We start from the raw sequence: 17,356 nt of genomic DNA, 5'->3' as shown, positions 1-17,356 counted from the left end.
TAAAGTCGGTTTACTTTTGAGTATTTTGCACAATATTTGTCATGCATTAAGTATATTTGTGTGCATTTATTTTAGCGACCTTGTATTCATAACCACGCTGAGGGAGGCGGCAAATAACGGCTTCTTAACACCGGCTTCTTAACATATTCAACGCATAATAATCGATATATACTCCATTGCAGGATTAGACCAAAAACCATAAATTAACGATATATTTCATCATACTTGCGTGCATTTATTATTGCGATTCTGTCATTTAATACTTAAATGCGATTTTAAATTTTACGATTTTGTGAAAAATCCTGTTTAATCTATATAAAATATTTCATAATGCGAGTTTAAATTATTGCGTTTACAACTATGTTGCATTTTTCGCAATAAAAAAACCTCGCATTAATTTCTGAATTTACAGCATTCAATTGATAAGGTTCTTTGATGGGTGTTGTGCGCCATGTGTCTACTAAATATTGGGAAACAGAAGCACAAAAGAAAGGGCAGTTAAAAAAGGAAAAAGAGATGATATGTATATGATATCAAGATATCGGCAAAGGCTTCTCAGAAATAAGACCCGTTTGATCAGAATTGAGGGATTTTGTGTCACCCATCGCCAACCCTATTAACATGATTACCCTGCAGGTAACTGTTAAAATGAAAATAAAATCAGACCGACTCGACTTATGATTTAGTCTTAAAATTGAACTTGCTGAAATTTGAATTGAAAGAATTAATCAACTATATATACCAGCGATCAACGTTACCTTTATTATTATAGAATAAGTATTTGTATAGCATGAACCTTTCAGTAGATCTTACTAATATTTTGCTTACAATTTAGTTAGCCACAAGCGCGCTTCGTTTTCTCCTCAAGATTCACCAATGGTGCTTAATCAAATGAGTTTGACTTTTCTCATTTTTGGTCTCGCTTCCGACCATTAACTACCAAGAGCCTTGGGATAAGTCACAACTGGACCATATCGAGATAACCTCATTATTATAACTTATATATAATGATGAGTTATGGATATCTGGGCGAGTAAGACAACGAATGAGAAGTATTTTAAATTCTCCCTCGCCCTGCTCGTCCGAATTTAAAGCATGTAATCTCTAATTCAATAGGCTATAAACAAGACAAACACAGATATAGGATTAGTTGCTCGCAGTAACATCTTATTTTCTCTTGCGATACAATATTTTATTTTACTGAATTGTACATATTTCTTCAATCGAAACATTATATAAACACATGACATATAACATTGTTCCTCTTTCGCATCGTTTCTTTTCCCCCGGCTAATGCCTCCAACGCCTGTACGTACAATAAACATAGCAGCAACTGCACATATACCTATGTGACCAACTTCAATCCGACGTAACTGCGAGCACCTTCGATACTAATACATTTAAATCCCAAACTTTATATAGTACCTTTAAGGTTCATCATAAGGAATTGTAAAATATGGCCGTGTTACACCTCAAAAATTACTATGAGTACAGACAAACTGGTACATCCAGGAAAGTTTTAAGGCATGGCAGGAACTAGATATATAAAAGTTATATTAAGTCTACGTTTCAGAAAATTAAAAACTTACCTGCATTTTGATGTGCATTTTTTTCCAGTCTGCAGAAGATAGAAAAATAAACAAACACCCGAGTTCATTTGATACGGTCCACTCAGTTACACAGTTTAAACCTGTTAAAACAACTATTGTTTACAGGTGTATATTGTCCATCTATTGTCCATTTAAATCAATACTACTCACAACATTGATTATATGAGGGGAGCTTCTCAATCGTTTTCACTACTTAGTTAATTTTTGCACATTCTGCAGGAACAAAAAAAATTGGATAGAAAAATCTAGAAAATTTTATAATTTTCTGAAACATAAAATGCATTTAAAATTTATATATCTAGTTCCTGCCATCCCTTAAAACTGTTGCAGGTGTATAGGTTAGTCTGTACTCAGAGTAAAATTTGGGGTGTAAATACGGCCATTTTAGCCAAAAGGTTATGATGAACCTTAAACCCCACCCATAAAAACCGCCAAAACTTTCCTCGTGCATCCTGCACCTAACATCAAACTTATAAATAGTACATACTGTTACAAAACCAGTATCCGAACTAGTTATACTAGTTCCCATCTGTAAATATAAACTACAAATAGCAAACGGGAAAACCCCTATTTCAAACGAAATAAAATACATGACTACACAGTTATCATCAAAATAAAAATTTAATATATAAGAATTACAATAATTGTAAAATTAATGAAAATTAATAAAATAGTGTAAACTCCAACACTTTATATATGCATCTAGTAACATAACTATGCAAGTAGTTTTACTACTCATAAGATTTTAAATCTTTATTAATCATGATAAGTCATCAAACAATTCGATAAATAGAATTGTACAAATAGCAAAAAATAAATTGAGTATTATTTTGGCAAGAATAATTTAATATCTATTTTAGCGGCAGTTTAGTAAATCTGTAAAAATGTCATTTGCTTGATTTAAAGAAAACAGCAGATATATAAAAATTTAAAAAAAAAGATACAAGTAATAATACGGAAAACGATCATTCAGAAAATTATATTACAACCTGAGCAAGTCTAATAAATGACAAATCTATATGTATACATATTAATAAAAAGCACCGGTTACATTGTTTGTAAAATACGGTAAACGATGTATATGTTTATAAAAAATATTAAAATGCATATATACATTTCTCATAAAAATATTATTTCAATAGCTCTTAAATGGTAAGACAGAATATAAGGGACACACATCAAACTTTGCATTGTTGATAATGAATTCCTGCATAATATATCAGTAATTACCATTTTTTTTTTAGTATTAGCAGTTGCAGAAATAGTCTTTTTTTTAATAGATTTTTTTAATCCGGGAAAAATTAGATCATACTAGTTCCTATTCAGCTTTGGTTTGTATATACAATTTTAAAAAATATAACTTTTTGACAATTTGCAGTAAATCATATCTTGATATTTTTTTAAGGCATGCGTTCTTATTACCAACATTTTGATGACTAGGTGGTCAATTAATCTTCTTACTATTGTTATTTTCTGGTTGTTGTTTATCTCTTGGATTGACAAGTCTGTAATAAGGTATAATAATGTCTGTTTTGCACAATCTCCATAACAGTACAGAATTCACGACGGCAACAATAACCGCACAAAGAGTTGTCATGGAAACAACAAAAAGATTGGGATGTCGAAAGTAAGTAACATAGCATCCATGAAGAACTATCATTATCGGTAGCACCCGGAAGAGAATAAAAGTGACGAAATTCAATACAACACACACACGGTAAAGAATAGATTCATATCCGATTTTACATATACGCAATAATTTTCTTGAATGCAAGAAGAAACTATTTCCCTCTGTTAGTAGTGCTATACATGAGTATCCAATAAAAGTCTTGGTGTGCCAGTTATGCCAAAATATAGCAATACACTGCAAAATAATAGAGAGATAAAATTAATTCAAAAGGTATCCAAATAACATCTAATATAATGATACTGCTAAGCATAAAACTTTGGCCATTGTAATGAAACATATGATATATAAATCAACAACTGTGGTATTCATAAATGCATTTAAACAGACGTGTTTTTGAATGAAGGAAAACGCCTCTAAATAAAATACAACTTCTAACACGGTATACGAGTCCGAGGCGCTTTTCTGGATTTATCTTGATCAGGGATGCTCAAAGCCAAAACATTGAAAGTCAATACAAGAATCGTAACATTTGGAGATATGTACCAATAAAGTTAATACCAAAAATAATAGCGATATTAATCTACATTGAAATAAAGTTGTAAGAATGCCACAGAATGAAATATAAAGAGCTGTAAATCAGACAAGTGTGGCGATTTAGGTGTACACGTATGAAGCTCATGTTTTATAATGTGAAAGAGCTTCAAAATGGATACTCTTAGCTGCATACGTCGTTCTCACAATCTCGTCTTCTTTTCTGATTTGCGACACCACCAAATTAGATTCGTGCTCCAATGTTTACTTGTCACGAGCAACTCGACAGGTGCCATTTTTAAATAAGGATCTGTCTAGTGCCATTCTGGAGCATCTGACATCATCCCGGTTTCTCATACAAATAGGGGTAGTGCTCTAGAGAAATGCTAAAATGCATGAGTGCAAATGAATTTGTAGCCGGATTTTTGTGACAAAAATGTCGATTATTGATTTGGGGATGTACGGAGGGCGTTTTGGTGCCCGGGCGGCAGCCAAATGATGTCCGTGCATTTACTCATGAACCGTTCAATCAAAGCTTTTTAAAATTGAAATATGTTGTTACTGACAACAAAATGGAGGTCAAGTTCAATAATGACGATACCGGATTTTGGTGACAAAAATGTCGATTATTGATTTGGTCGGGTTGCCGGGCGGGTGGCAGCCAAATGTTGTCCGTGCATTTACTCATGAACCGTTCAAGCAATGCTGTTAAAATCTAAATATGTTGTTACTGACAACAGAATGGAGGTCAAGTTTAAAAATGACGACTTTGACTGTTATCGTTCAGGAGTTATGGTTCTCAAAAGATTGAAAAAGAGCGTTTCCGTGCATTTACTCACGAACTGTTCAAGCGAAGCTTATCAAATTTAAATATGTTGTTACTGACAACGAAATGGAGGTCTCTTTTTTATAGGGTTGAGTTAACATGATGTGCAGGTCAGCAAATTCATCAAATATACCAGGATTAAGTTCGAATAGACAAAAGTAAAAAAAGGCCAAATCAAATAAAGTATGAAGTTGAAGAGAATTGAAGATGTGAGAGTTAAAAAAAACATCGTACAAAAAAATCCTGAATCGACATACAATTTGATTTATAAATATATTTAAGATACATTAAAACTTACAGCAATATGATGCAGCGTTACCTCCCATTCTTGAAGTGATTTGCCATTTATAAAATGATCAATAAAATCGTACACAAAATAACCTATAAATAAAAGAAATCAAACTAATAATTCAGACATTTGTAAAATGAGATATTTGATTTTAAACATTTTATTCATAAAATTATGAAACGATTTCGGAACAGTTACCGCATTTCAAATCTCCATGCACAAGTAAAACTAGAGATATATGTTTTCATGTTTGTTTGTGTGTGTGTTAGCTACAGATTACAAATAAAGCTTGAAGTTTGGTTCCCAAACATGCCTCAAATGAGAACAGCTGTATGTATTATCATCCAGAGCAACTGATCATGGCATCCTTCAAATATTTAGGCCATTGTTGGTCACTAAATCTATTGTTTTTTAAGACTATTGATAATTACTAATAGACAGTTGGTACATTATGAGTCATTTAACCATCAGCCTTTCCTGAAGCAAATTAATATCATGGAATTGTGTATCTTTTTATTTGAAATGACTCTCAATCAAGTATATGATTCTTTTTTGTAAGTATTATCTCTTAGGATGACATTAAAAATCAATGTCATAGAAAGAGCTAGCGGAGAGAAAAAATAATATGTGCGTTATTCGCGCAATCTTTAAGTATTTCAAATATTTTCATTATCTTTTAAACAAAAACCAATGGGCAGCAGGACCTCATCCTTTTTGTCCAAATAGAACCACTATTCTATTATTGGCAAAAGAAACCCCATTGTGTTAAAAGTATGTATTAAAATGGCAATATTCAAATTTATTTAGTAATAGGCAAAAAAAATGAAATCCGTACAGTGTCCTAAGGTCTTCGGTTGATATTTGTCACATACATGTAGGCGATCATAGAACTCCTTTTGATTTCTTATATTGACAATAGCTAGAGTATTTTTTTATATTTGAGTTTGCAATGATCTATTAACTTTACTGAACATACCTGAGCAAAATACAACCATGTGGAAAATAAACGGATTGCTGGCAGTGTATGGATCTTCAATTAATTCAGGATACAATAACAGACTATAAATATAGAAAAATATATTCGATAAAATAATTTTACTTAATTGCAGCAACAAAGTAAAACAGAGAAATTCTAAATAAATGAATCCAACAATGTTGTTCTTAATCAACACGTTTAATTGGATCTGAATGAAGTAGCTCACAAGATAACAACACGCAAAAAAAATGGGAACCAGCGAATGTACCCTAACACGTTATTCTGACTCCGTGGCTATGCTCTTTCTCCAGAATGCCGCATGTTCTGTATATAGTAGCAAATATCAATTTTCAAATCTTTGGTTTGATCAAATTTTAGGTTTTATACATCTACGTATTAAGATGGTGTACCTTATATGTGAGTAATTTGTTTATTCATTGATTGATTGTGTGTGGTTTGATTCAGTCCTGTGGTAAATACATCATTCAAAATGAGAACGTAAACGATTAATTGAGTAAGCTTTGCAGAATGTGTCGACTGACGTGTAGAGCGGTGGAAAAGATTGTCAATCAAATTGAGGCATGTTGGATAGGGACGTACTTTTGCATTTGAACAGGTCACCTAAAGACTACTAGAGTATATGTCAAAATGATTCTTAAAGTGGAGACATCTTTAAGCTACATTGTATACTTTCAAGATATATAAACTGTTAACGTCCAATTTTCACCTGACGTGGCCGCGTATTTATACATCCTGAGAAGAAAAACCGTCGATTCCTGAGTTGGGGGTGTTATAGAGCAATTAGGCACTATGTTTATACCACGTTCTATCATGTCTCGGGATTTTGTCTACTGTATCATCCTTACAGACAAACTTTTTCAGCCCTATTTGTTCGACATTTGAACCCTCTCACAAGGCCTTGTTTTGTCTTTGATATCAATGAATTGTTGACATTTTGAACTGTTACCACCACATAGGTATAACCACAATTTGATAAGCAGTTTGTAATTTACGGTTGAACTTAATACATAGAAAATGAAGTGTGTATTATGCTTACTTAAAATAACAAGCTTATCTTAATACACATATTAATCATTTATTTTCAATAGAAAAGTATGCGCTCGACTAATAACTTAAAGGATAACATTATATATATCAAATGAAACGGTTGCATAATCTTCTTAAAGATTACAGCGATAAGTAAATTAAGTTTCGTTGTATTAATTGTTTAAGAAAATCAAATCATGAAATACACAAATTAATATTGATGATAAATATTTTATGTAATTATTTCCTGTCAGTAGATGTCCATCTCCGTACATTACCTAGCTGTTGTCTGCTCTTTGGTCATGTTGGTCGGGTTGTTGTCTCTCTGACATATTCCCAATTTCCATTTTCAATTTTATCTTTAACAACTGTTCTTTGCTGTCTTTAGTTTGTCATTTATTGTATATATTTTCGTTTGCCCTATCATGTATATAATATGCTTCTTGCAAATTAAGTTTTCATACATTCAATCAATAGTATAGCAGTCAATATGAATTCAAATTATAAATGGGGTAATTGTCAATGAGACGGAAATAACAAAATACAAATATGAAAATCAATTAAAAAATGACATCTTCAGTTACATAAACAGTATAAAGTAACAAAAACAACTTTTTGTAGGATTGGGTTAGTTCTCTTGGTTTGTATTTATTTTCATGTATTTTAAAAAAAGTATACATTGGTGTTTTTTTTAGTCTTTCATTTCTTTGGTCTTTAATTACTTTTGGCCTTGGTGTTAACAGTCAACTTTGTTAAATGTCCGTTATCTTTTCGCCGAACTGACGATACGGGAAAGTAATGAGGAAAATAACTTTTGAAATTGTTGAGACCCATTCTTCCTTTTTCTATAAGAGATACATTTTTGATGTTGTATTATATTTTGTTACCTTTCAGACGTGTGTGTAATGCATTTGTGTCAGTGTCAGAAATATAATTTTAACTTTGTCATGGTTGTGTGTTATTTTTTTTTTTTTTTTTTATTTTATTTCTGTTTGTTTTGGGGTTTTTTTTTTTTTTGTTGTGTGTTTTTTTAAGGGGGTGTTGGCCCAGAAGAAATGGAAGATACTCCACTTCGATCGAAATATTTTTAGTTCGCCTACTGCAAATTCAGTATTATATGTTTTAAATATTCCGTTTATAATAAATATGTTCATTGTGGTCACAGTTATTTTTAGCAAAACAATATAATAAATGTTACAGTTTATCTGTGTCTGTCAACACCAGCGACCTGTGCTACGTGTTCAATACTATGTATTAATATATGAAATAATATAAAGTTATGCCGAGTGCTCCAATAACTATTAATAGTTGATCGTGCTATATACATGATATAATATACTGAGTATATATACGTAATATTGTTGTGCCGGTTAAATATACGTACCAAAGGCATCCCCATATACCAGCTATAAGTCCATGTATACCAGAAACAATAAGATTTCTCCATGTACAAGGATCGGTTCCCACTGATGCCGGGATATTTATCAATGAAACAATTTTGTTAAATGCAGAAAACGCTACTATAGTTGAACAAAAAACGGGATATCCATACTCTTGATTAGAGGTCATAACATTAGTTTTGTTAAGAAACATAATGTTATGTTTATCGGATCAACCCAGTGTAAAGTAGTTCGTGGTTAGTAGAGCACGAAGTGAATATTTTTATAGGTAAACACATTTATCATGTTACTGTTAAATTCATTTTTATAACAGAAATGAAACTGTGCCAAAGACGCTCATGTTTGTAACATGTGTAATCGGATATTTTACAAAACACACGATATGAAAGTACACACTTGTAGATTATAATAACTTATATGTACTTAAGCAAGTAAGATTCCATGCGTATCTTTTAAAGTCAAATCAATGTAGATTCTAACAGTCGTGTACACACTTATAAATAAATCAGATATGTTACTCTGGACCTGTCATTAGCGTTAAGTGATCTATCAGATCTTACACTGTGTAGTTATGATTATAATGTATTTTTTTCATTGAATTTTTTTTATGTGAATAAAAATTTGAATAGCTTTAAAATATAATAAAGGGTGTATCTTTAAAGTACAGTGGAAAAGTGAGATTGATTGCGCACACATATTATCTTACTGTAACTCGATCCTACATATTATATATCTATGTGGCTGTCACAAGACAAATGCATGGTTCTTGTTCAGTGGTTGTCATTGGTTTTTATCCGCTGTCACGGCTGTACTCCATATGTTAAAATATATAGAGTTTTTGGCAAAATTTTATTGTCAATTAAATTGTTTAAGAATGATTCATTTTTATATCTTGAGACGTCTTGAATAGTTATTTTAAAAATCAATGTAAATAAAAAAAATAATAATAAATGAAATAGACTATTTGAACTATATCAAATGACAAGTGCTTATTCTACACCTTGTCAGTTGAATGAATTCATACGTTTTTGCCACGGCTCTCAAAATATTAACTTTATCTACAAAAAAAATTGAGAGTATAATTTAAGTATAATGAACATTTCAGTATAACTTACTTTCGACTTAAGAGTTTTTGTGAAAAGAACCCAACGACTTATACATTTGAAATTCTCAAATAACAACACATAGAATATAATTTGCAGTGGCGGATTCAGGGGGGGGGGGCGTAGAGGGCGTACGCCCCCCCCTTTGCTCGGATTTTTTTTTTTTTTTTTGTAAAATTATTTATCAGACTAGACTTCGTGAACCGTTTGCCATTTCCCGAGTATTTAATTTTTATACGACAATTCTTTTCTTATAAAGATATTTTTCGCTGGTATTTACTGATAGTCAAAGTCATGTGATTTGCTATGGTGGATTTGACCAGTGCGTTGAAAAAACGGCACACGGTCATTTTGAAATTCAAATAACAGTAACTATATACACATTGCTTAGGCTGAGGATGTCATGACAATCAGGAAACCTTCAAAGCGACATAGGATTGAGCAAGAACGTATTGACGTCTATTTCACTATTCCACCAAACAGAAAGTAATAGTAAATATTATACTCTATAGACTATTACTCTCTCGTGAAAAAAAAGTTCCATAATATTATTTACCTACGAAAACATGTTTAACCCCAAATGCCACAGCTTATTTTATAAATAACAAAGTTGAATAATGATTCCCAGTCATCCCGCCGCATTTTTGCGCCTGTTCCAAGTCAGGAGCCTCTGGCCTTTGTTAGTTTTGTATTATTCTATTTTTCGTTTCTTGTGTACACTAAATTATTTGGGAACTAGTATGGCGTTCATTATCACTGAACTAGTATATATTTGTTTAGGGGCCAGCTGAAGGACGCCTCCGGGTGTGGGAATTTCTCGCTACATTGAAGACCTGTTCGTGACCTTCTGCTGTTGTTTTTTCTATGGTCGGGTTGTTGTCTCTTTGACACATTCCCCATTCCCCATTTCCATTCTCAATTTTAGTATAAGCTCTAGAAAAATTCAAGTCTCATGTACCATGGAACCATTTGGTTTGAGGAGGCAGTCTGAGATATTTGAGAAAGAAAAAAATGACTCTGATTCTTGCCTTAAAAACAAATTCTGGCCGTATCTGGATTGAAAACAATAGTCTTGTCCACTTTTTTGCTATTAAAAACGAAAATTTGCAACAAAATTATTTAGCATGAAATGAACATTTTTTGTGGCCGGGGTTTGCATGTCTGACTGGAATGTCTGTTTCGCCGGACTTATATATATTGAATTCTTTTTCAAGACCAGACTGTAACCTGCCTGCTGGGTGTGACCTTTAGGTCTCCAATTGTCGACCTTCATTCTAACTTCGTTGTCATTTCAGACACTTTCGTAATCTTTGGTGGCTTTGGAAGTTATGTTGGGTGAAACATATCAATCAAACATTTTGATAAAAACTGCTTGTTTGTCTTTTTTAACTCGTGTCGGTCGTATTGCAAATTTCATCGAATTTCCTTGTCTATTTTTTTACTGACAAGTCCTACCTATATCAAATATATCAGTACATCTTTGGATCAATACTATCACTTTATGATAGACAATTAATAAGGAGAATACAGCATAAAAAATGTCCAACCCTTACACTTTACAGCAACTATAAAATATACATGCCCCAAGCCAGGAACCGTTTAAATAGTGCATTTTATGTTTTTAGGCCTAAAAAGGTACCAAAAATTTTTTCGCCTCGCTCCGCTCGGCAAAATTTAAAATCTCCGCCCCCCCTTTCAAAAATCCTGGATCCGCCCCTGATTTGTCGCTAAATATAGGCAGCAACCTTACAAAAATACCCATCATTTTTACTAAACAGGCGCACATGTATTTCTTTTAAATACCGCAGTCCCACTAGGCCACGATCCCACTACGATCTGTAAAAAAAATGCAAATTTTGATGATCGTAGAACGATCGTGTAGATCGCAGTTAGGTCGTATCACGGTCGTGGTGAGGTCTTCAATATCGTGATGAGCGTAATCAACTTTGAACGTGCTCAAAACATTCGTGATGCGGTCGTGGCGAAATCAGGTCGTAGTAGTTGCGTGGTGAGAGCGCACTAATATAAGGTCGTTATAAGATCACAGAGGTCGCTGTACTATCGTAGCGAGATTCTATTCGGAGAGACTGACCCAACTACGCTTCCACTACGACTATACCCCGTTAGCACCACGCTGTTCAAGACCATAGTACGATTCTAGTACGCCCTTGTCGTCCTGATCACGCTCTTTTTACGACCTGACTACGTTCATACTACGACCTTCATTCTCATTGTCTTTTTCACATAACATATATTATATATCTCAGTAGTATTATCGATCCTCATGCCCCAAAAATATATTCCTTTGTTGTCTTAAGTAGGTGTGAAGTGTCTCTTTTGTTTTTTTTTGGGGTGTCTAATTTTTTTTTGGGGGTGTATAAATTTCTTTTTTTTTTTTTTATTTTTTTTTTTTTTTTTTGGGGTGTATAAAATTTCTTTTGTTTTTTTATTATGTAAGTTTGGGGTGTATAAAATGTCTGTGTTTTTTCTTCATTGGGTTTGGAGTGTTGAAAAAATCCTTTTGTTATTTTCTTGAATAGATTTGTGGTTTATAATTTAAACAGTCTTCCTTTGTTGTTTTGAATTTGTAGTCATAAATATTGGGGGCTATAAAGTTCCTTTGTTATGTACTTAAGTAGGTTTAAATGATCCAACTGTTAAATTATAAAAATAAGTGGAGGGGCGGTGTCAATACCCTTTATATAATTCATTGATACTCGTAAAATGTCAAATGTAAATTCGAAAGATATTAAGAAGGTGAGAAAAAACGTAAGAATAGTCATAACAAAATAAGAAGAAAAAAAGAAAGAAAAAGAAAAAAGTGCAATGTGATTTTTCTTTCCTCACTTTGTTATTCTTGTTTTTTATACTTTGAAGACTCCCTTTCTTACCGATGACAAAATTAAAGAAATCCATCCCATGATAGTCTGGGGGTTTGCGTTCCAAGAAGAAAGAAAAGGTCATTGGATGATTTGTGCCATTGATGCCCATCGTTTTAGACGGCGTGTTCAGATGGCAGATGTCTTTTGTTGGGGGTTATAACTTTTATGAATAGATTTGAGACGTCATAGATATACTGACAGGTTTGATCCTCATGATATAAAGATACTCTTATACTGATGGAAAATGTCTTTGTTTAGGGGTTATACTGTTTTTCTACTTTTTATCAATATATTAGAGACCTCATACTTTAGATGTTTGAACACCAGTTGGGGTGAAATCGATTATTGTCAAATTAATTTGGGTTCATAAATATTGGATTAAATAAGATACCTGTACTTATTGGTTTTAAATTTATTCGCGTGTGTTTTTCTTCTTCTTTAAACAGATTAAGGCATGGAAATGTTTACTATATAGAAATCAGTCGTTCGTCAGTTTTTTAATCTATGCTATTGATGTGGCGGAATAGAAGTTCCTTCATAATAAATGTTCCAAACGGAAACAATATTTGGAAAAATTATTTACACTGGAATAAATATTACAGTAAATGTTCCTAACGGAAAAAATGGTATAGAATATTTGTTCCAGTGGAACCTCTGTTATGCGGAACAAATATACGTTGACAATGGAAAGCCGTAAAATGTCAAACGTACTTTCAAAAGAAAAGAGGGTGAGTAGCGTTTAAAAAAATATTAACAAATTGAAAAAGTTTTTTAACCCTTAACACTGTTATGGTTTTCATGGTATAGAATAGGGGAAGGGGAGGGGTTCTACTTTTTTAAGTTTGGCTCACGACTCATTTTAGGTTATGTTATTTGGTGTTTTAATGCAAGATATATACATGAAGCATAAACCATAGTAATATTCGTCGATATATTTTATTGAAATTACAAGGGTATGCTGTAATTAAACCCCCATCCGTCCATAGTGCTACTAAAACGTTAAAATATAGAATGTTCAGAGTTTATGGAATAACATATGACTGTCTGTTTCCGATTTTTTTAAGATAAACTACCTCTTTCTGGTATTTTTTTATTACACTATTGAAAAAGAAATAAGTTACTTCTGTAACATCCTTCAATGTCTAAATTTTTGTATGTTTACACATTTTAATCTGTATATAGCATGTTCATATCATACTTCCATCTTTTACCCGAGAAACAACAATGAATAAGCTAAAACATAAATAAAATAAAAACATAACAGATAATAATGCAAATGAATGAGAAAAACCTCCACAGTCTGTAATTGTTTCTTAAGGTCATACGATACAGTTTGATCCCATATTTACAAGTTGATGAAAATTTACATATAGGCTATTTTTTAACTGATTAAATCAAATATGTAATAAAAAGTATACCTTCATGTGCTACTTTTTGAGTTAAATGAGGTAGAAATTTTGAATATTTGCTCAAAATTCGGATTCGTGGCCGTATTTTCCTTTTCGAAAGAAGGACATAACCTTTTTGTTTTAAAAGATAAACACAATTTTTTTTTTGTGAAATAATTTGTAATTTCTGTATTTTATAAGTATTCTAAAAAATTATGCATTTTTTATTCAGAAATGGCTCATATTTATCAAATGGTTATGAATTGAGAAAAAACGTAATGTTTTGCTGTATATTTATCCAAATTAAAAAAAATGCACTATTAACAGTTTTATAAAATTTGGTCCACATAATCTCCCTGCAAAATGAATGAAAATGTCGTTTTAAAAAATAGGGGTCCATGCACTCGTTTTCAAATGAAATCAGTTTGAATGATAAAAATCAGTCGAAAAATGCACCTTTTCCCGATAAGTCACAGTTAATAACATTTTTCGTTAGTAACGTCATTATCTCCCCTGTAACTGTATCGTATGCCCTTAAAACGAAGTATACCACTTTACACTAATAAAGTATATCCATTGAGATCAGGGTGGTTGCGTTCGAACATTTTTCACTGTAGGAGGGGGTTTCGTGTAAAATGTTTGAATACTTTGTTTCATTTATGACTGATGTCAGGGAGACCAGCATTAAATATACTACAATTAACTGTTGAATCATTTTAAGTTTTACGCAAATTAAACGGCTACATATACAACAATGAGAAACAAAAATATCGCCTACCTTCTACTTAGTTAATCAAAAAATATATACTAGTATAAGAAAGAAGTACACAAAACAAACCCACAATTTGTGTCCTGTTTTTATTTTTGTTTTATAACCTTTTATAACATGTAAAAATATTGTAAAGTAAGTTTGCACAGTTGTAAGGCCTATAATGAGGACTGAAATATAATACTTCTTCCCATGTCTAACTCTCAGTAAATCAATCAATGATGATTTATATTGAATATTATATACAAGTTGCGCTCGATGTTGATACTAGTGAGCGTAAAAAGACGTTCCTTATTATAATGCGATTTTGACGATTTCAAATAAAGTTTCAAGCGTTCAACCTTATATTTGATGAGCTCAATGAACTGTTTTGAATTCGGTTATCACGATTTCGGTTTGTCGAAAAATGCATTGTTTTTACAAATCAAACTCAAATTGCTCGTACATGTTGTTTTTTAATTGAATGTTTCTTTACATGAGTTGTCAGTCTTGGACCATTATGGCAAATTTTCCGTTTGTTTTTTAATATCATTTAGATATTGTATTTATATTCCCTACTTTTTTTGCATATACATGTATATACTCATTTCGCCGAATTTCTTACAGTTTCCTTTCATTTTTATGTATTATCATTGCCCGATGTCGCAAAAGATCTAGGTAGTTTTTTAAATTTATTTGGGAATCATATTTTAATCATTTTCAGTACTTTTTTACCATAATGCATGTCCTTTGTTTGTTATTGTTTGCCGGTAATAGTTTTCCTCTTTCTTTTATTTCAAGTTTACGATGATATTATATATTTTTTCTTTTGACGATTTGAAAACCTGCAGATCGACAACGTTCCTTAAGTAAAACAAATGTACTAAAAAAACTATGATCCCAATAATTATTAATCGCATTTGATCAACATTTGAATTTTAACTTAAACTTTTCTTTATATTATAGATTATAATTCTTTATTTTTATTCGAGTAAACCTGGAAACAAATAACTATCATGATATATATCTAAAAACCAAAGCATGACTTCAAATACGTTTTGCAGACGTTGTGACACAACTTCTTCACTTTTTGAAACGATATAAAAATCTTGTTGTCTATCGAAAAACGTTATACACTATTTTGTTTCTCTGTTACAAGATGGCTATACTTTTTGAAGTCATTGCAATAGAAACTATACTCATGTTTCAAGCAAAAATATATCATGAACCAGAAATAAAGCTAATGCACTTTTAAATGTATAAATAATTTTCCTCTCAGCTTTTCCAAATTCTTGATATGAATGCGTAAACCCGCTATATGCTTACTTTCGAATGCTTGGACATTTTTCAGATCGTTTTCAAACATGATATTTTCCGGTTCACGGTTTCAGTGATATTGATTTTGCTTTAACATGCAAATAACTATAACAATAGCAATATTCTTGTGAAGTTTTACGATGATCGGAGAAAATATGCGATACGAACGACACAGAACTCTGAACCTCTGCACACAAAATGTAACGTTTGACATTGCGGTTTTGCATAAAAATGGAAATAATTAAGTTTTAAAATTTTTGGTATTCTAAATTTCGTTTCCTTTTTTTTTTAATTTTCAAGTCTATTAAACTCAATTCAACCAGATATCACTATTTTGTCAACGAACTGTCCAGTCTACGTATTTATTTTTTATGATAATCTATAGCAAAATGGATTCGTACCAACATTGTGCGCAACGTCAGAACATTTGTATTTTTTCTTCTTTCCTCCTTTCAACTAAAGATTTCTACCCTACATCTTCATACATGTTTTCAGTCCTTGTAAAAATTGGCAAACCAGTTACTTTTTATCAGCTTTAACCTGTAAACCTTCTAATTTATAAGAATATATATATATCTTATGCCAAAATTATCCCATACCTCACTTGCATATTTAAAAAAATGGTCTAATAAGGGTTTATTCAAATTTTCCGTAGTCAATATGCTATCAATGCAATAGTCTTTTGCATTTTTAAAATAAACAATATCTTTCTATATGAATATTGTGGTCAATGAACCTCTCTAGTATTTTGAAGTAAATATTAAATGAATATCAAAAAGGGAATCTATTATAGCTAACAAACAGATTTTGATGTCATTTTAGTTGTTTCTAGGCAATTTATTCAATGAGAAAATAATAAACTAAGGTAAACTTAGGTTGCATATAGATACACTTACTCGTTGATTTTGATTGAACACTTTCTGTCTGGTAAGCTAGATTATAAATTACACACATCGATACTACACAGTAGGTATAATGTCCGGTTGGTATATGAGTTTTGTTTTAAAGACTAAATTAGGTTTTGGTATTGTTGAGTTGGACGAAAACTTTTAATCGAATGTGGTATATTAACGATTACAAGATTCAAAGGAAATGCGTTCATGAAATATGTATATCCTTGCATTATCGCACACTTAATTTTGAATTCCGGGTATTTATAGAACGGTCCCGGGTTTTTTTGTGTGTAATGTTCATGTCTTATTTCTCATCGTTAGGTTGATTTTCTAGGCACTTTATACATATTCTAATGCCTACTATTTCTTAATCATAAGAAATCCGATGGACAAGGTATAATTTGCTCTTGTCACTACACACAGACACACACACATACATATATATTTATTTACAGTGATTGTATGCTTCTAGAAATATATTAGCATCTTGTAATTATACTGAAGAGATGAGTAGATGATCATTTCTGTACACTAATAAGAATACTTCGTGTATTGTACCAGAGATCCTTATTAAATTCCTACAAGAAGGTAACACCTCCCGAAACGAAAGCTTATGTAATATAAGCTAGAGTTAGAGGAGGGGATAAGGTCTCTGCGCAATGCTAGGTGGTCTTGTCGTAGAAGTTAGAAATAAAAATTACAGGTTCCAGCCCCGG

The 17,356-nt window shown here is 31.9% G+C and overlaps 1 protein-coding gene across 1 annotated transcript; it reads right to left on the bottom strand.

Annotated features, from left to right (window-relative positions):
• Positions 1-1,120: 1,120 nt before the first annotated feature.
• On the bottom strand, positions 1,121-8,745 carry LOC134680781 (TLC domain-containing protein 2-like). Its single transcript, XM_063540013.1, has 4 exons — positions 8,294-8,745; positions 5,863-5,945; positions 4,896-4,978; positions 1,121-3,474 (listed from the first exon to the last, which is right to left on the bottom strand). The coding sequence occupies exons 1-4, from the start codon at positions 8,500-8,502 to the stop codon at positions 3,055-3,057; spliced, it is 795 nt and encodes a 264-aa protein (XP_063396083.1). The 5' UTR covers positions 8,503-8,745; the 3' UTR covers positions 1,121-3,054.
• Between the last annotated feature and the right edge of the window lie 8,611 nt (positions 8,746-17,356).

Source organism: Mytilus trossulus, chromosome 8 (genome assembly GCF_036588685.1).
Source record: "Mytilus trossulus isolate FHL-02 chromosome 8, PNRI_Mtr1.1.1.hap1, whole genome shotgun sequence".
Lineage (NCBI taxonomy): Eukaryota > Metazoa > Mollusca > Bivalvia > Mytilida > Mytilidae > Mytilus > Mytilus trossulus.
This window is presented reverse-complemented; position numbering and strand designations above follow the sequence as displayed.